General features: G+C 58.9%; 1 protein-coding gene across 1 annotated transcript in view; it reads left to right on the top strand.

Moving 5' to 3' along the window:
- Positions 1 to 19,780, top strand: part of CCDC40 (coiled-coil domain containing 40) — a 41,839-nt gene that overhangs the window by 9,540 nt on the left and 12,519 nt on the right. Inside the window, exons 3-11 of the mRNA XM_036268321.1 lie at positions 280 to 375; positions 2,871 to 3,167; positions 5,062 to 5,182; positions 6,713 to 6,885; positions 7,512 to 7,595; positions 8,936 to 9,155; positions 15,063 to 15,220; positions 15,392 to 15,514; positions 18,338 to 18,459. Of these exons, the coding sequence (XP_036124214.1) occupies positions 280 to 375; positions 2,871 to 3,167; positions 5,062 to 5,182; positions 6,713 to 6,885; positions 7,512 to 7,595; positions 8,936 to 9,155; positions 15,063 to 15,220; positions 15,392 to 15,514; positions 18,338 to 18,459 (1,394 nt within the window). The remainder of the gene's footprint in view (positions 1 to 279; positions 376 to 2,870; positions 3,168 to 5,061; positions 5,183 to 6,712; positions 6,886 to 7,511; positions 7,596 to 8,935; positions 9,156 to 15,062; positions 15,221 to 15,391; positions 15,515 to 18,337; positions 18,460 to 19,780) is intronic.

Here is a 19,780-nt window from a genome sequence, read left to right as displayed (position 1 = left end):
CCCAATTACGGGTCTCACCCCCCCGGGACCCCGGCCCCGGGCTCTGCTCCAAACGCGAGCCCCGCGCCCTCCACCCCGGGACAGTCCACGTGCGCGCTGTCGCTCGCCATCGGCCCTCCGAATTCGTGTTGTTCCTATTGGGGTACCAAGGGGACGGCAGCAGGCCACTGGCACCTCCTCCGCCGAGGACGCTTCGCAGGAACCCGCGGAGGGGGCCCCGAGCCCCCAGGTCTGGAGACGGGTGGGCGGGCACCAGGCTGGGGTCTCCGGTCCCCGCAGGTGCAGCCAGCTCCCGGGCTCCTCGCGCCCCCACCTCCGCCGGCCCCCGCGGGGGCACTTGCAGTCCCCTGGGGCATCGGAGTTGCCCGGCTGGACGTACGTTGACACGACTGTCGCTTTACAGACACCGCCAGGCGAGCCGGAGCTCGGACTGAGGGACAGCGACGGAGAGTCCATACTTATGCGTTAACGTACCGACATTTACAGGGTTTCCCGTGCGCGTCAGTGGCACAATGGCCGCGCGCCCAGGCCGCCCGCCCCGCGCGCGCTCCCCGCCCGCCGGATGTTGACGGCGTCGCCTAGCAACGGGAGATGGCGGAGCCGGGTGGCGGGGCCGGCGGGTAAGCGGGGTCCGGGGACCACGGGTCTCGGAGGGCCCTACAGCTCCCCCGTGGCACCCGGCGGGGCGCTCTTCCCTTTCTGCCCCTCTCCTCCTGCCGCGGCCCCTTCGCTCCCCACTCTCGGGACCGTCCCGCCTCCCGGCCACCCTACCCCCTGGGCACCCGTTCTCCTTCCTCACCGCCCCTTTGTCCGCTCCCGTACCCTGCTTCCCCTGGCTCCAGGTGGTCCACTCCCGCAAACCCGGGATCCACTCGCCCGGCTGAAACCATGACGCCCACTAGGCTTGGCCACCCGGGCTGTGGGACCCACGCAGGTGTCTGGAGGGGGTCCCTGGGGGCTGCCTCAGCGGTGGCCCCGGGAGCGGAGACCCGCCACCTCCAGGAAGGCAACCCCTTCCCCTCTCCGGGCTGGGGTCCTGGTCAGGCAGCCCCTGGGCGAAGACCCTGAGCACAGGCAGGGGAGGGTCTGATGAACATGCCCCCGCCCCGCCCGGCTCTGCTTCGGTTAGAAGCATGGACTCTATTGTAAAGAATTTGCCCTTTACCTGAGACACTTTCCTTCCTTCCTCCCTTCCTCCCTGCCTCCCTGCCTCCTTCCTTCCTTCCTCCCTCCTTCCTTCCTCCTTCCTTTCTTCCTCCCTCCCTCCTTCCTTTCTTCCTCCCTCCCTCCTTCCTTCCTTCCTCCCTCCTTCCTTCCTTCCTCCCTTCCTCCTTCCTTCTTTCCTCCCTCCCTCCTTCCCTTCTTCCTCCCTCCCTCCTTCCTTCCTTCCTTCTTTCCTTCCTCCCTCCCTCCTTCCTTCCTTCCTCCCTCCTTCCTTCCTTCCTCCCTTCCTCCTTCCTTCCTTCTTTCCTCCCTCCCTCCCTCCTTCCCTTCTTCCTCCCTCCCTCCTTCCTTCCTTCCTTCTTTCCTTCCTCCCTCCCTCTTTTCTTTCTTCCTCCCTCCTTCCCTTCTTCCTCCCTCCCTCCTTCCTTCTTTCCTTCCTTCCTTCCTCCCTCCTTCCTTCCTTCCTCCCTCCCTCCTTCCTTCCTTCTTTCCTTCCTTCCTTCCTTCTTTCCTCCCTCCCTCCCTCCTCCCCCTCCCTATCTCCCTTCCTTCCTTCCTTTCTTCTTTCTCCTTCCTTCCTTCCTCCCTCTCTGCCTCCCCTCCTCCCTCCCTTTCTATCTCCCTTCTTCCCTCCCTCCTCCCTCCCTCCCTTTCTATCTCCCTTCTTCCCTCCCTCCTCCCTCCCTCCCTTTCTATCTCCCTTCTTCCCTCCCTCCTCCCTCCCTCCCTTTCTATCTCCCTTCTTCCCTCCCTCCTCCCTCCCTCCCTCTCTATCTCCCTTCTTCCCTCCCTCCTCCCTCCCTCTGCAACCAGGGCTCCCCTGGAAGGAGGCTCAACTTCTGAAGGAGAGGAAGGGCTGAACCCCGACGGCAACAGGGTGAAGTTCCGGGGACGCTGCTCAGGGCTGGTGTGGAGCAGGGGTCACAGTCAGAGAGGGAGGACTTGCTGGGGAACGTGTGCCTCCCCCAAGAACAGACTCCGTTTAGCTTCACGGAACCTGTTTTCTGCACCCCCTGCAAGGTGTTGGTACCAGCAGGAATGCCAGGCACACCCTGCTCTCAGATTGCCCCAAGTTGTTGAGAACTAATTTCCTGCAACAGAGGGAAAAAGTAATCAGAGAGAGAGAGAGAGAGAGAGAGAGCAGAGCCGTTCAAGCAGGGAGTGATCTAGTGATGCTTAGCGGTGCAGTGCGGGTGCGTTTCTCCGGGGGGGGGGGGGGGGCGATGCTTAGCGGTGCGGGTGCGTCTCTCCAGGGGGGTTGATGCTTAGCGGTGCGGGTGCGTTTCTCCAGGGGGGGCGATGCTTAGCGGTGCGGGTGCGTTTCTCCGGGGGGGGGGGCGATGCTTAGCGGTGCGGGTGCGTCTCTCCAGGGGGGTTGATGCTTAGCGGTGCGGGTGCGTTTCTCCAGGGGGGGCGATGCTTAGCGGTGCGGGTGCGTTTCTCCAGGGGGTGGGGGGGCGCGATGCTTAGCGGTGCGGGTGCGTTTCTCCAGGGGGTGGGGGGGCGCGATGCTTAGCGGTGCGGGTGCGTTTCTCCAGGGGGGTTGATGCTTAGCAGTGCGGGTGCGTTTCTCCGGGGGGTGGGGGGGTGCGATGCTTAGCGGTGCGGGTGCGTGTCTCCGGGCGGGCATCACACTTAAGAATAAGGCCTCACCGGGCCCCTGACGCTTTGTTTCCGGTTTTATTTTCCCTGCCACTCGGCCACAGGAATCAACACCAGAGAAGAGCAATGACCAGAAAAACGGAGAAGTTGCTGACACTCCAGGGAGCTCCGAGACGGAGTTCACCACCCTTGGGGAAGTCGAAACCGAAGGGGACATGGAAGATGAGGGGGACTTGGAAATGGAAGGGGAGGCGGAGTTTGAACAGGAGTTGGAGCCCGAGATGGAAACCGTGCTCCCCGAAGGGAAAGTCGGCTCTGCAGACCTGACCTATTCAGACATCAGTCCTGAGGACGAGGAGGCAGAGGGCTCCACACCCCCAGACGACAGCGCGAGGACGGAGGTTGGTCACGAAGGCAGAGGGCCCCTCCGTCCCTCGGAACGCAGAGCCACGGGGGGCCTCTCCCCCGGGTCCTCCCAGCAGGCCGCAGGCTCCTCAGAGCGAGTGGGTCAGGATGCCGCTGGGCACAGGGTGAGCCGCCCTGGGGTCTGCTATCTCCACGCGTGTTACTGCCCGTGTGGTTTGTCCCCCTATGGGAGGAACTTGGGGTACACTTCAAATACCACTCGCAATGCCTACCAGAGGGCCCAGGCTGGGGAGTCCATGGGCAGCATCCAGGTTTCGGGTCTCAGCTCGTCCCGGGAACACCGTGGAGATGGCGGTGCCCTCTGTCGGCACCGTCCGAGACGGTGACCGTTGGTCCTGGGTGGCCACAGAGCACTCCGAATGCGGCCAGGGAGACGGAGGAATTACAGCGATGCCCAACGAGGGCAGCCTCTGGAACCCTCCCCTCGGCCTGTGCAGGCCCCGGCCCGCTCAGGGGGGCTCACCTGTCGGTTGCAGGTTTGAGTGGTTCTGAAAGGGAAGTGAGGGGCGGGGCGGGAAGAACGCGTTCCGTGGCCCCACTGCGCCCAGTGAAGTGGGCAGGAGCGTTAACCCCTCGCGCAGATGAGGGAAGAGGGCGAAGGGGCCCCCTAGTCCAGTGTCACACGGCTGGGACGGCAGACGGTGGCCTTTGCCCCAAAGCTCCCATTCTGAACCACGAAGCCAGGCTGTCTCCCCGCCCCGTGACTCCGAAAAGGGTTAGGCCTTTGGGGAATAACGTGGTCTGACATTTGGTGGCCCTAACTCAGCTTTGTGACTATAAATGGTAAAACACACTTAAGGCCACTTTTCAGAACTTGACGACAACATGGACGGTGTCTTCGCCAGCTACAAGGAGCCGAGTTGAAGTTCGGGTCACCTGTGGAGCTGAAACCCAGTTTCCATCCTTGGGTCTAGTTTCTAGAAAATTCACTGGGAAACAGGTTGCAAATGTGATCAACCAGAACAGCAGAGACGCCCCCTAAAGGGAGCCTGTCTCCTGGCGCTCGGCTGGGCCTTCAGAGGGAACCGTGGGCGCGCAGGCTGCTGTGTCCAGGGGTGTACACGGACGCCTCCCTCACTTCTCATGAAGAAAAGCCCTCTCTGGACCCCCCAGAGGTGGGCACTGGACTCTGAGTGCCTCAGACACCGGGTCTGGAGTCCACTTCCCTGAGGACGCAGTTAGAACGTGCACTGCGGGGGGATCGACAGCCCAGCTTGGACCTGCCCTGCGCCGCTGTCCGGCTGTTCCGGCTGTTCCGACGAGGGCAAGGTCTCCAGCTCCCGGGGGCCGCCTCCCCCACCGGGAAGGGGAACAGCAGTGTCCCCCTCCGGGGCGCTGTTGTCAATAATGGTTGCCACTTTATCCTCAGTCACAATTGTTGTCCACAGAAATATTTGCAAGAGTCTCTTTTAAAAGTAAAATGGGGCCTGGGGGTTTTAGCGAGGGAAAATATTTTCTTATCAAAACGTCCCTCGTGCGAATGGTTTGAAAGAAGAGAAACAGCCGTCCCGGGAGACCCCTGCCAGAGCCGCGTTCCCACAGGCCGTCGAGAGGGTGCCAAAGGCGCGGCTTGCCGTCCTGGGGGATCGGCGTTTGGAGGGGGAACCCCACGCCCCACACGCTGTTCCTTCGCATTCACAGAACCAGACAGGCAGGGACCACTCCCGGCTCCAGTCGGGGTGCGGGGAGGCCGGGGTAGCCGGTCTCCATTCCGACTGTGTGCAAAAGCCGAATAATCTTTACATCCAAACGACTTTCTGTTGCTTTAACGACGGGGTTGCATTCTGAGCACCGGGGTGAACCGAATCCAGTCACCCCGCAGCCCTGCTCCAGCCCCTGTGGACTCAGGGCTCGCTGCTCCTGCTCTAGGAAGGACCCGATGGGGAGCTGCCGCAGGAGGCGTCCCCCCCGGGCCTGCAGCACCGCCGGACGCTGAGCCAGCCGAGCGGACTCACCTTGGGCGAGCTGTCCCTGTCCACGGAGGAGCCAGGTACCGGGCCTCACCTGCGGGATAAGCCATTTCGCAGCCCCCTCTGTGCCAGGGACGCCCCACCCTTACCTCATTTCCCACTGTGAGCCAAAAGATAAAAATATTATTTTTGTTGTTGTTAATCCTCACCCAAGGATCTTTTTCCATTGATTTATTATTAATTCTTTTTCATTGATTTGAGAGAGAGATGAAGGGAGAAGGAGAGAGAGAGAGGAACACCGATGAGAGAGAACATCGATTGGCTGCCTCCTGCACGCCCCCTACTGGGGATTTGGCCCACAACCTGGGCATGTGCCCTGACTGGGAATCGAACCAGCGACCTCTTGGTGCAGGGTCGATGCTCAAACCAGTGAGCCACACCGGCTGGGCAATCCATTGATTTTTTTAGAGTGGAAGGAAAGGAGGGAGAGAGAGAGACACACTGATTTGTTGCCTCCCACACGTTGGGGTCGGGGATTGTACCTGCAACCCAGGTATGTGCCCTTGACTGGGAATTGAACCCAAGACCCTTCAGTCCGAGGGCCAGTGCTCTACCCTCGGAGCCGAACTGGCCAGGGTGATACAAATATGACGAACGGGCAAGGATAACATGTACGGGGCACTGACTGTCTCTTCTCATTTCATCTTCATGGTAACGGATGAGAACTACTCTCCACCTCATGAAGAGCCCGAGCCATTCAATAACGTGTCCCAGCACAGGCGAAGCCAGGCCCCAGCCAGCACCCGGGGACGCCCCAGCCCGCAGCCCCGGCCGGTTCTCAGGGCCACCTGGTCTGACGGGCTCGGCCACAGCCCCCTGGGCGCGCATGTGCTGTTCCAAGGCCTTCCCGCCCACCCCTGTCCTTACTGGGCTCTGTGTCCCGGTGTTGTGTACACAGGAAGGCAGCCCAGGACGCTGATCACAGCCTGTGACACAAATGTCCCAAGTGACACAATGGCACACGTGTCTGGACAAACTCAGAACAGGCTTGCTCCAGTCCAGGCGAGAAGCAAAAGTGGACCCACCGCCTCACTGACACCTCGTTTCTTTTCCATCTTATCCACTGTCTCCCATTTAAAAAAAGAAAAAAAACCAGTCTCGCCCCAGCCGGTGTGGCTCAGTTGGTTGAGTGTCGCTCCATACACCAAGGGGTCACTGGTCCGATTCCCGGTCAGGGCACATGCCCGGGTTACCGGCTCGATCCCCAGTAGGGGGCGTGCAGGAGGCGGCCAACCGTGTTTCCCTCTCACATCGATGTTTCTCTCTTCTCCCTTCCTCTCTCTAAAAATCAATGTTATTCTTGAAAACAAATCAATCTAGCCCATCAGTAAGAAGCCAGCTTTTATCCACTATTAGCGTATGTGACCCTCTCTTTGGAGTGTGTGGGGTGAGGACGAGATTCATGAACAGAGGACGCTGTGAACAGTGGTCCGAACCTCACCTCTCTGGGGGGTTTCTCTCTAATTTCCCTCATGGGGCACGAGGTCGGAACCCAGCCTGACCTTACAACTCTCTCTGTGAGCGCCCCAGGAAGTTCGCTGTCCCCCCAGGCTTCTCCCTGGAGGACTCGGGTGCCCCCGCCAGGGCAGAGTCCCTGCCCTCCTTCCTGGACAGGATCCAGCAGCTGAGCCTCTCCGAGGAGGGGACCGCAGAGCCGGTGGAGTCCGAGGGCAGCGAGGAGGTGGACGAGGCGTCCCAGCTGCTGGTCTTGGACCCGAACCACGTAAGGACAGGTCCCCCAGTTCTGCCCAGAGAAGGATGCCTTAGAGACCTTCCTGCACCTGCCACGCAGGCCTTTCTCGGCCCTCCGCCCCCAGAGCCATCCCCACGCCGGCCCGGGTCGCCGGAGCACTGAACAGTGACGCTGCCTGGGCTTGCCCGCTGCTCTGTAGAGCCGATTCTCCTTTTAGGCCCATGTGCCCCAACAGCCTTTCTCGCCCGGCACTGCTGACCTCGGGACGGGGCCATGCTTGGCGGGGGCGTCTTGGGCGGACAGGGAAGGCGCGTTTTGATTGGATGCATCCACCTGGAAGCCCTGGGCTCCGGCCCTGCAGGAAGGGGAGCAGTTAGTTGCTCTGGGAAAGGTGCTGAGTGCCCCTTTGGTACCAGCATCCCCTGCAGTGAGCCAGGGCCACCACCCCCGCTTGCCCTGTCCTTTTGCCAAAATATGCCCTGAGGTCTTCGGTGCCTAGGACAGGCCTCTAGCACCTTTACCTTGTGGCTTCCAGAGTCGGAATTGGGGCAGAAGGGGTGGGCACCCCGTGTGGAAGTCGTTCTTGCCCCCTTCCCCCAGAACACCTGGGGCTGGGATGGGACAGGAGGCTGACGGGAGCTTTGCCCTTGCTCTAGCCCCTGATGCTAAGGTTCCAGACTGCCCTGAAGAGCTACCTGACCCGGCAGATCGAGAAGCTGGACCTGGAGCTTCGCGGGCTGGTGCGTCCTGCTCCGCCCACAACTGCCGGCTGTGTGCCCCAGTCCCCCGACCCAGTTCCTCCCGGCTGTGTGCCCAGGTCCCCCTGACCCAGTTCCTCCCTGCTGTGTGCCCAGGTCCCCCTGCCCAGTTCCTCCCTGCTGTGTGCCCAGGTCCCCCTACCCAGTTCCTCCCTGCTGTGTGCCCAGGTCCCCCTGCCCAGTTCCTCCCTGCTGTGTGCCCAGGTCCCCCTACCCAGTTCCTCCCTGCTGTGTGCCCAGGTCCCCCTGACCCAGTTCCTCCCGGCTGTGTGCCCAGGTCCCCCTGACCCAGTTCCTCCCGGCTGTGTGCCCAGGTCCCCCTGACCCAGTTCCTCCCTGCTGTGTGCCCAGGTCCCCCTGACCCAGTTCCTCCCTGCTGTGTGCCCAGGTCCCCCTGCCCAGTTCCTCCCGGCTGTGTGCCCAGGTCCCCCTGCCCAGTTCCTCCCGGCTGTGTGCCCAGGTCCCCCTGCCCAGTTCCTCCCTGCTGTGTGCCCAGGTCCCCCTGCCCAGTTCCTCCCGGCTGTGTGCCCAGGTCCCCCTGACCCAGTTCCTCCCTGCTGTGTGCCCAGGTCCCCCTGCCCAGTTCCTCCCGGCTGTGTGCCCAGGTCCCCCTACCCAGTTCCTCCCTGCTGTGTGCCCAGGTCCCCCTGCCCAGTTCCTCCCGGCTGTGTGCCCAGGTCCCCCTGCCCAGTTCCTCCCTGCTGTGTGCCCAGGTCCCCCTACCCAGTTCCTCCCTGCTGTGTGCCCAGGTCCCCCTGCCCAGTTCCTCCCTGCTGTGTGCCCAGGTCCCCCTACCCAGTTCCTCCCTGCTGTGTGCCCAGGTCCCCCTACCCAGTTCCTCCCTGCTGTGTGCCCAGGTCCCCCTGCCCAGTTCCTCCCGGCTGTGTGCCCAGGTCCCCCTGACCCAGTTCCTCCCTGCTGTGTGCCCAGGTCCCCCTACCCAGTTCCTCCCTGCTGTGTGCCCAGGTCCCCCTGCCCAGTTCCTCCCTGCTGTGTGCCCAGGTCCCCCTGCCCAGTTCCTCCCTGCTGTGTGCCCAGGTCCCCCTGCCCAGTTCCTCCCTGCTGTGTGCCCAGGTCCCCCTACCCAGTTCCTCCCTGCTGTGTGCCCAGGTCCCCCTGCCCAGTTCCTCCCGGCTGTGTGCCCAGGTCCCCCTGACCCAGTTCCTCCCTGCTGTGTGCCCAGGTCCCCCTACCCAGTTCCTCCCTGCTGTGTGCCCAGGTCCCCCTGCCCAGTTCCTCCCTGCTGTGTGCCCAGGTCCCCCTGCCCAGTTCCTCCCTGCTGTGTGCCCAGGTCCCCCTGACCCAGTTTCTCCCTGACGCAGGACGTGGCCACCAAGCAAAGCCGAGTCCAGCGGCAGGAGCTGGGGGTGGAGCTCTACAGGGTCCAGCAGCACCTGGCCCACCTGCAGGTGCAGCTGGAGAAGAGCCATGACCGCCACTCCCTCGCGGCATGCGACCGGCAGCGGATGGAGCAGGAGCTGCAGCGCATGCGCGTGCTCTACATCAAGACCAGCGAGGCGACCAACCAGGAGCGCAAAAAGCGTAAGCGACTCCCAGTCCCTCAGGATCCCCGCGTACCATCGCGTCCCCGAGGGAGACCCCACGTGCCATCGCGTCCTGAGAGCGTCTCCGCGCGTTATTGCGTCCCCGACGGCATCCCCGCGTGCCATTTCGTCCCCGGGGGCGGCCCCGCGTGCCATCGCGTCCCCGCGGGAGACCCCATGTGCCATCGCGTCCTGAGAGCGTCTCCGCGCGTTATTGCGTCCCCGACGGCATCCCCGCGTGCCATTTCGTCCCCGGGGGCGGCCCCGCGTGCCATCGCGTCCCCGCGGGAGACCCCACGTGCCTTCGCGTCCCCGAGGGAGACCCCACGTGCCATCGCGTCCTGAGGGCGTCCCCGCGTGCTATCGCGTTCCGGGGGCATCCCCACGTGCTGTTGCGTCCTGAGGGCGTCCCCGCGTGCCATTTCGTCCCCGGGGGCGGCCCCGCGTGCCATCAGAGGGTATCGAGAAACACGCGTCCTGGAGGGGTCCCCAGCCTTATTAGAAAATGTCTGAAAGGCACCTACTTAGCAGGCTGCGCCTGGGCTGGGGGCAGGGCGCAGAGTCACAGGCGAGCAGCCGGGCCGGTCCGGACGGACGGGGAAGAACCCACCGCAGGGCTGAGTGGGTGGGGGCCAGGAGGTGGAGCCAGGTGGAGCCGCAAGGGTGCGGACCGCTGAGGGCGAACGGCCTGCAGGCCCCGCAGCTGGCGGGCGATGGGGAAGCCGGGTGGTTCTGGACCGGATGCGGCAGTGGGGCCGGGACTGGTACCGCTGAAGCCACGCCCTGCACAGAGCGAGGTCAAGTCGCAGCCAACAGTGACTTCCTCCAACCACTGCAGATTATTCTATCTTTGTGCTTTATTGTGTCTCCAACTTCATCAACTCTGTGTGTCTGCTGTGATGGGGAAGTGACCTAACAGAAGGTGGGAGGGGACCGTGTCCGCCCAGGCGGCAGGAAGGAGACGTTCGGGACCCTGAGTGGGGCAGAAGTTTCCCCGCGGAGGCCGTGTCGAGTGGGGGCGTGGCCAGTGCTCACTCCTGAGGCGCCCTCCCCCACTGCTACTGCAGAACCGAAAACTTGCACACTGAAACACTGAAGAGCCGCGCCCTCCAGAGGTGACAGAATTGAGACCAGCCTGAAGGAGGGCACGGCCTCTCCACCATGGCCTCCCCATACGCCCCAGGGAGTGCCCACCAGGGCCCCTCAGCGGAGGCTCAGAGCATGGACAGGCTTCTGGAAAGATCCAAGCATCTTACAGACTTTGTTTCCTTTCCCAAGGTCGCCAGGAAGCAGGAGCAGGTCTGTCCGAGCTCGGGTTCTAGCCGTGGCACCGTGCCTCCCCTCCCAGCCTGCCCACTGGGCGCGCCACTGCCCCGGCCCTGTGCTCACCCGGGGCTTTGCCACTGGACCACGTCCACGGCTGCCTGCCTCACCTGGGAGGGAGGTCAAGCCCACCTGTCACTAGACCCTCACAGGAACACCGGAGGCAGAGGCAGGCTGGCCGGACGGGCACACGCCTCCACGCCAGGGCAGAGCCCACGCACACCGGCTGGCACCCGGGCAGCTCATCCATCAGGTGAGACCGAAGTGCTGGAGAAAAGGGTACTTGGAAGTCAAAAATAATTGTCATCCGAGAAAAAGGTGCTGAGCATTCCAATCAATACTGCTGAAAACTGAACATGGAAACGAAAACGCCGGTTCGAGGGATTCTCCCCAGAATTAAGGGCAAACACCTCAGGTGATGGACGTTTCGAGAAAGACGTGAACCACATGGTCACAGATCTGGGAGCGTGAATGTGCAGCAGGTAGAAATTCCGGGAGATGAGGGCACTGACCGATGCCCTCCGAGGGAAACATTTGCATGAGTTCAAGGATGAGTCCTCAGATGTAAAGACTCTTTGGCGGGCCCTGGCCAGTTTGGCTCAGCGGTTAGAGCGTCGGCCTGCGGTCCAGAGAGACCCGGGTTCGGTTCCCGCTAAGGGCTCGTACTTCGGTTGCAGTTTGTCCCCGGCCCTGGTTGGTCGTGCGGGTGGCAGCCACTCGATGTGTCCCTTCACGTCGATGTTTCTCTCTCTCTCTCTCTCCCACTCTATCTGTACAAAAAAAAATGGAAAAATATCCTCGGGTGAGGATTAAAAAAAAAGACTCTTTGGCGGGCGTGTAAGTGGCAGATACAGTAAGCGCGCCGAGACAGAGCTGGTGACACCCTTAAATTCCAGAGGTGAAGGGAAACGCTGCAGGCAGGACAAAGCTTCCCGTTCCTCGACCCTCCGTGGGTGGGAAGTTTGGGAATTGCTTCCCAGGCCTGTCTTACAAGGCTTTGTACAATCCTCACTGCAAAAGCAGGCCACGCACGGAGCCAGACAACCGGACGGCACCCCACTTAGGCGCCAACGCCCTGAATAAAATGTTAGCGAGTGTCCAACATCTGTTCAGAAACCAAAGACTGAGCTTGGCACTGTCGTAAAGGGAACCTCCTCGGAAGGGCTCGCTTCTGGAATAACTCAGAATTAGGAAACTTAGTGACTAAATTATGTTCATTAATTAAAGGGGAAGGGGGTGTTTTCTGGGTGGATGCCAAGTCGGGTGTTTGATAAAACTCACTGTGCCCCTAAACTGGGATCGAAGGAAAGGACTTGATCAGTATTTATCAGGAGCTGACAACGGAGCTTAACCCCGTCGAGAGCCCTGGAGAAACCTTAAACAGGTGCCAAGTCCAGCGTCTGGGGCATTGCAATGAGGAGATCCCATTCTCTACCAACGACACGATTGCTTATCTGGAAGATTCAAGATTGCTGATTGAAAATAAAAAGCTCACCCGGCCGGTGTGGCTCAGTGGATTGCGTGTTGTCCCAGGGACTGAGAGGTCCTGGTTCGATTCCCGGTCAGGGCATGTGCCCGGGTTGCAGGCTCCATCCCCAGCAGGGGACGTGCAGGAGGCAGCTGATCCATGTTTCTCATCAATATTTCTCCCTCACATCATGTTTCGATCTCTCCCTTCCCCTCTCTCTAAAAATTCAATAAAAAAAATTTTTTTTAAAAAACTACTTTATTAAAATAAATAAAAAGAAAAGCTAACGGAAACAGTAAGAAATGAGTAAAGTAACCAAATAACCAGGTCTGTCGCTTTCTTCCATTCCGTAATGTCCAGTGAGGAATTACAATTCTGTGAGCATCTCGTCCCCAACATCTGTCACAACCACAAGTACTTAGGAGTGACTCTCACCAGAAGCGAGTGGGGCTCTCTGAAAGACACACAGCTCCGCTAAAGAACGTGAAACCAGAAAGGAGCGAGTTACGAGACAGGAGGACACACGGCACACAGCGTCATTCTCTCCAAACTGAAAAGTAGCTCAACGTCTCGGGTGAACTTCAACTGATTTCTTTATTTTTTTATCCTCACCCAAGGACATTTTTGCATTTATCTTCAGATAGAGCCGGAGGGAGAGAGGGAGAAAGAGAGAGAGAGAAACATCGATGTGACAGGGACACATCGACAGGTTGCCACCCACACAACCCTCAACCGGGGCCAGGGACAAACAGCAACCAAGGTACATGCCCTTATCAGGAACCGAACCCAGGACTCTCTGGTCCGTGGACCGACGCTCTAACCGCTGAGCCAAACCAGCCAGGGCTGAACTTAAACTGATTTAACATAGTTATTTATTTACTTATTTTTAAGAAGTAGTCACTCAAAATTCGAGCGCTTTGGAGTGAAAAGTCTCCCAGCCCCCACCGCCTCCACAGGGACACTCTGATTGCTTTTTGTATATTCTTTTAAAGATACATTTGCACATAAAAGCAACGTTACAAGGGCGTGTGTTTATTTTCCCTTTAATTTTCACGCCGGCAGCTGCCTGCTGTACCCGTGCTCTGCGCCTTGCTTTGAATCACGTGTCAGAGTTCACCGGAGATGACCCCACAGCCACACACGGGAGCCCCCCACTCTTCGCAAATTCACTGGAAGTTCACCTGGAAGACTAAATGCACCGGAACATCCAAGAAAATCCGTGAAAAGGAAGGCTAAGGACGGAAAATTGTTCTATCGGGTGTCAGAACACAGTACCTACCTGTCGCAGTGAAATCAGAGTGGGACCAGAAGACGGACAGACAGACAGACAGACAGACAGACCGGAGGTGCGGAGCACAGAGCCCAGGACAGTTACCCAGCTATGTAGCTGTTATAAATTACATAAGCATACACAGGTCCTTTATTTATTTATTTATTTATTTATTTATTTATTTATTTTTTATGTTTTATGTTTTTATTGATTTCTTTTTCAGAGAAAGAGGAAAGGAGAGAGATAGAAACATCGATGTGAGAAACATCTATTGGCTGCCCCCTGTATGCCCCCTATGGGGATGGAGCCCACAACCCAGCATGTGCCCTGATGGGGAATTGAACTGGGACCTCTCAGTCCCTGGGACAGCACTCAATCCAATGAGCCACACTAGCTAGGCCAGGTTGCGTTTTTCTTTTTTTTCCTTTATTGATTTTAGAGAGAGAGGAAGGGAGAGGGAGAGACACAGAAACGTTGATGAAAGAGAATATCAAGTGGACGCCTCCTGCACGCCCCCCCTAAGGGTCTGGCCCACAACCTGGGCATGTGCCCTGACCGGGAATCAAACCAGCGACCTCTTGGTGCAGGGTCAACGCTCAACCACTGAGCCACACCGGCCGGGCAGGTTGCGTTTTTAAAATACTAATAATTTTTATCATTTAGCCACCTGAAAATAAATACTCTGCCCCACTTCACACAGTACAAAAACTGGGTGCTGGTTACGGTGAAGACGCAGGAACATCATGGGAGCATCAGAAGGATGTGTCAGATGACACTTTCTGTAACCTCCAGGTGAGGCCGGCCTTTTTAAGCAGGACACAAAGTACGGAGGCCGGACGGGAGGAACTTCGCAGGTCTGATGTATAAAACTTGCCTGCAGAGTTCAATGACGCGCACAAACTAGGGAAAAAAACACATCTGAGACGTTTGTGACAACATCCACATTTTCTGTTGCCTCATAACAAATCGCCACAAACTTCAGGGCTTAAAACAAGCCCCACTGATACATCCGCCCTCGGTTGTGGGCAGAAGCCTGGCGTGGCCCTCGGGGCCTCTGCTTGGGGCACCACCACGCCTAACCTAAGCATTCTCGGGAAAACCCACCTGCAGACCTGTTCACGTCCTTGTCGGAATTCAGCTCCTTGTGGCTGTAGGACTGAGGTCCCGCTTCCTTACGGGCTGTCAGCAGGGGCCACGTCAGCCCACACTCTTCGACGCGTGTCCCCCTCCACCTTCAAGCCAGCAACGGAAACCCCACCCCTCCGTGCACCCCATTCACCCTGAGACTTGTTCACTTCCTCCTCTGGCACCAGCCAGAGAAAACTCTCTCCTTTTATTATGATTACTATTTCAATCCTCACCCAAGGATATTTTTTTCCATCTATCCTCAGAGTGGGAGGGAGGGAGAGAGAGAGAAACATCGACATGAGAGACACATTGATTGGTTGCCTCCCGCATGACCCGACTTGGGCCAGGGACCAAACCACAATCGAGGTACGTGCCCTTGACTGGAATCAAATCGGCAACTCTTTGGTTCGAAGGCCGACGCGCTAACCACTGAGCAGACTGGCTGGGGCAAAGCTCTTTCCTGTACAGGCTCACCTGCGTAGGTCGGGCCCACCTGATCAGCTCCCTTCCGCCGCACGAGGGAACATAATCACAGAATAACGCGGGAGCCAAAGGTTATGGGAGCCGCTTAAGAATGCTGCCCGCCCTGCCCGCCCCTCCACAAAGCTGTTAGAGGCCAGTCAGCAGAGGACGAATGTCCCAGAAGAAGGGTGGCCGGTGCCATGAGGCGGCAGCCGGACTTACCCCGCGGCCCGGCCCCCGCGCTTCCTCTGCAGTGGCGGCTTTGCAGGCCGAGGTGGAGACGCTGGCCCTGAACCTGTTCTACATGCAGAACGTAGACCAGGACGTGCGGAACGACATCCGCGTGATGAAGCTGGTGGTGAAGAAGTCGGAAGCGGAGCGAGCGCGGGCCGAGCTGGACAAGAAGCAGCAGGTACCCTGCCAGTCCGGGTGCGGGACGCCCCCGAACCCCCGGTGTCCCCGAAGGCGCCCGGCTGTGCCTCTGGCGTGAACGCCGCAGCCCGGAGAGGCTGTGGGCAGCCTCGGGGTCACCCACTCAGCTCCGGGCAGTGCCGAGAGGCCGGCATGTGGTCTCGGTTCCCAGGACCTGCACGTGGACCAGCTGACCACCCAAGCCAACCATCTGGAAGAACAGATCGCCCTGTTTGAGGCCCAGTCCTTCGCCCAGGCCGAGGAGACCCGGGTGCTCAGGAAAGCTGTGAGCGAGGTAAGGGGACCCCATAGCGCTCCGCTGCGGAAACCCCCCTGTGGCGCCCCCCTGTGGCACCCGCTGTGCCCGCATGCCTGTTGAATGAGTGACAGCTGTGGTCCCTGCCAGTGTCTGAGCTTCCGGCTGACCCAGGTGGGGACGCAGCAGGTGCCGACTGACTGGTGGCGGTGTAGTTACCCCTCCCACAGCCCGACAGACGGAGAGGCCTCCCAGGAACTGGGACCCTGTTCTGCCAGCTGGGCAGACCCTCAGGGAGCTCCTGGGACGGCCGGAGCGCCTAGCAGCCCTGCACCCCCGGCAGCGGCGTAAGGGAGGGGACGGGCCCGGAGTGGCACCGGATTCCGTGGCCGACGCTAGAAACCAAAGATGCTGTGACTTTTTATTTAATCTGTGACTCGACATTGGCATTTACCTGTTTAGGGACACAGGAAAGAAATGGCCATTCTTCTGAAGCAGAGGGTTGCTGGGTGAGTGGACAGGCAGGGCCCAGAGAAAGCTGCCTCCAGCCGAGAAACACACTTAATCTCACGTGTTCCGGTCAGAATCTCAGGACAAACAACTGTTAGTCAGCATAGCAGTTCTTCAGTGCATCTGAAGATAATTTGGAGGCCCCACCACGGCTTCTCTGGGAAGGGCAGGTTCATGGAGGGGAACCGACGGTCCCTGTTGGAGCCACACTGAGGGTTTCCTGAGACGTGGGACTTTCTGCGCTAAAACTGGAGCGTCCTGGACAACCGGGCTGGTGGGTCACCCCAGCATCGCCCGAGAAGCTAACGCCATGTGTGCCAAGGTCGGGCCAGACGGGGAGGCCGGGGGAGCCCGGCAGAGCCCGGCAACAAGCAAACGTGTCCACAAAGACGTAGTAGCTTGTAAATTACAGAGAACCAGTGAATGATACACCCAGTGGTGTTGGGACATGTGGTTAATCATTGGGGGGGGGGGGGATTAGACTTTTTCCTCATACCAGACACTAAAATAAATTCCAGATGGGGTCAAGCATTTAAATGGGGAAAATGTATCAGAAGAAAATAAAAAGGAAATTGTGATAAAATCCTGGCCCAGAGAGGCCTTCTAAGCGTAACGTGGAGAGCAGGAGCTCGAAAGGAAAAGATGAGGTTCTGTGGTGAGGGACGCCACCCACAGTGGGCAAAGACCTGACGTGCCAGCCCGGTTGGTGTGGCTCCGTGGACTGAGCATTGTCCGATGGACCGAGAGGTTCGATTCCCGGTCAGGGCACATGCCCGGGGTGAGGATCGATCCCCAGGGGGCATGCAGGAGGCAGCCAGTCAATGTTTCTATCTCCCCTCCTCTCTCTAAAATCAATAAAAACATATTTTTAAAAAAATCTAGCCCTGGCCAGTTTGGCTCAGCGGTTAGAGCGTCGGCCTGCGGTCCAGAGAGACCCGGGTTCGGTTCCCACTAAGGGCACGTCCCTCGGTTGCAGTGTGTCCCCGGCCCTGGTTGGTCATGCGGATGGCAGCCACTCGATGTGTCCCTTCACGTCGATGTTTCTCTCTCTCTCTCCCTTCCTCTGTCTCCCTCCCTCTCTATCTGTACAAAAAATGGAAAAATGTCCTCGGGTGAGGATAAAAAAAAAAAAAAAAATCTAACACACCAGAAAATGCCTGCACAAGGAGCTGGCCCCCTGCCCCGAAGTTGTTCAAGGTCAGCAGTAAATATTTGCTGCCATGGAAACCCACTCACAATATGCTACTTTTTGATACTAAGTTACAGAACACCATGTAGAATATCATCACACACATACACACACACACACACACACACACACACACAGACACGGGAAGCCGGCACCAGCTATTAGAAATGATAAACTCTAAGTGCGGGGTATTATGGGTAATGTGGGGTTTTGGTTTTTTTTGCTGACTTGCATATTCCGATTTGCATACAACGAACACATTTTTTTATTTTTAAAATATGTTTTTATTGATTTTTGTAGAGAGAGAGGAAGGGAGAGAGAGAAACATCGATGTGAGGAAGAAACATCAATCGGCTGCCTCCTGCACGCCCCCTACTGGGGATCGAGCCTGCAACCCAGACATGTGCCCTGACTGGGAATCAAACCGAGACCTCTCAGTCCATGGGATGACACTCAGTCCACTGAGCCACACTGGCCAGGCTGAATACATTTTTTAAAAAATGAGGAGCATGTTTAAAATATTTAAAGGCTGGCCCTGGCGGGTTTGGCTCAGCGGTAGAGCGTCAGCCCGCAGAACAATGAGTCTCAGGTTTGATTCCAGCCGAAGGCACGTACCTCAGTTGTGGTTCGTCCCTGGCCCTGGTCGGGTTTTGCAGGAGGCAACCAGTCGATGTGTCCCTCTCACATTGATGTTTCTCTCTCTCTTCCTTTCTCTCCCTCTCTCTCCCTCCCACTCTATCTGAAGATAAATAGAAAAATAACCTCAGGTGAGCATTAAAAAAAAAAAAGAAAGAAAGAAAATAAAACACGTAAAGGCTGATTTCAGCCGAGGTCTGCATCTCAGCCTGTGCCTGGCGTCGCCCCCGCCCCGTCTGAGGTCCAGCGTGGGGCAGGGGTCCAGGTCCGGCCTCCGCCTTCTTCCCTGGCCCCGAGCCACAGCCCTGAGTAATGGCTCAGATGGGGGTGTTAGGAGTCTGGAGCTGCATTTAATTGTGTGTTTGTCCTCTGGCTGGAGCTGATAAAGAAATCCTCGGGTGAGGATTAAAAAAGCCAGGGGTACCAGGGAAGGAAGACCACGTGGGAATGTTGGGGCTCCCCGACGTTCTTCCTGGGCTTTGAGTGGAAGGAAACGAGACCAGCGTGCCCCCCCCCGCCCCCCGCAGGCTTGCACAGAGATAGACGCCATCCACGTGGAGAAAAAGCGGATCCTGCAGCAGTGGGCCGCCTGCCTGGTGGGCATGAAACATCGGGACGAGGCTCACAGGACCATCCAGCAGGTGGTCAGGTATCGGCCCAGGCTCGGCGCCAGGCGGGGCCGGGTGAGCGGTCACTGAGCAGCTGGCACCGTGACATGTACCGGCTGCAGAGGTGGGGTGGCCCTTGTCCCAGGTGAGCGGCCTCCGGGGACAAAGGAGGTGCCTGCAGCCCCCCTTCCGTCCTGCAAGCTCACTTCTTGTTCCCCAAGATTTCAGCGTTTCTATGTCCTTTCAAACCCCCTGCGGCCCGGGAACAGCCTGGCTCTCACGCCCGGACTTCCTGGAGGATTAGGGGAAGCCGGAGGAAGAGAAAGAGGTGTTCATCTGCGGGAGATAAGGTGTCCCTTTCATTTCAAGTCTCGCCACCTGCGTGTGGAAACTCCATCCTTAATGATTGTTCTGCCCAAATCCATTTAATCTCCCCTCGAGGGGGGAGGAGGAGCCTCTCTGTGTCTCCCTCTGCCCCTTCGAGCCAGGGTGGACGTGTCCTAGCTGGTGTCTGAGACAGGGCCCCAGGCACAGCTCTGCCTGACCTCCCCAAGCCGCGCAGGTGGCAGGGACCCAGAGGGGAGGGCCCAGGGGTGCGTGCTCCCTTGCTTGGTGCCCGCATGGAGCCTGGCGGAGAACAGGTGTCCAAGGAAGACTTGCTGAGGAAGGACAAACCACGGGTTCAATGGCACCTCTGTGGTCTCCCCATCGTCCAACACTGGGTGCCTCCAGGACTTAACCTGGAGCGTCCCCCCACAACCATTCTCCTAACCTAGTCCCCCAGGCTGTTCCTACGGAGAGCACCCACTAGACATGTGTCCCCGGACAAAGGGCCATGGTGAGGAGGCCAGGACTGTTCTAGCAACACATTGTGTCCCATCCTCTTCCCCTGTGGAGGCCCAACCACCATCCCTCCCCCGGGCTCAGCTGGCGGGCACGCGGTGTTGGTCTGGACCCAGCTACCCATGGAGTCTTCCAATGCCTGACAAAGTCCCATCAAAGTGAGTCCCAGCCACAGGTGGACGGTCATGTCCGGAAACGGAAGTCACACATTGAAGGGAAACAGGTCATTTTCACGGGAAACTTCCCCAAACGAGCCAGAAAACAGACTGCTGCGCTAAACTTGGGACGCATACCCTCTGTTACGCTCCCTCAGGGTCGGGCCCCCAAGGGTCCCCCTGGGCCCTGTTCCCCGCTGTCTTCCTTCCCGGTAGCCTGGCCCCTCTTTAGCCTCAGATGGGCCCAGCGCTTGGGACGTCGTCCTGTCCACTGGCTAATTGTCTGTTTCAACAGCTTTCTGTCGGCAGCCACCCATCACGGAAGTGTTCAAAGTGTGTGTGTGGCCCTGGCCGGTTTGCTCAG

Source organism: Molossus molossus, unplaced genomic scaffold (genome assembly GCF_014108415.1).
Source record: "Molossus molossus isolate mMolMol1 unplaced genomic scaffold, mMolMol1.p scaffold_m16_p_19, whole genome shotgun sequence".
Taxonomy (NCBI): Eukaryota; Metazoa; Chordata; class Mammalia; order Chiroptera; family Molossidae; genus Molossus; species Molossus molossus.
This window is presented reverse-complemented; position numbering and strand designations above follow the sequence as displayed.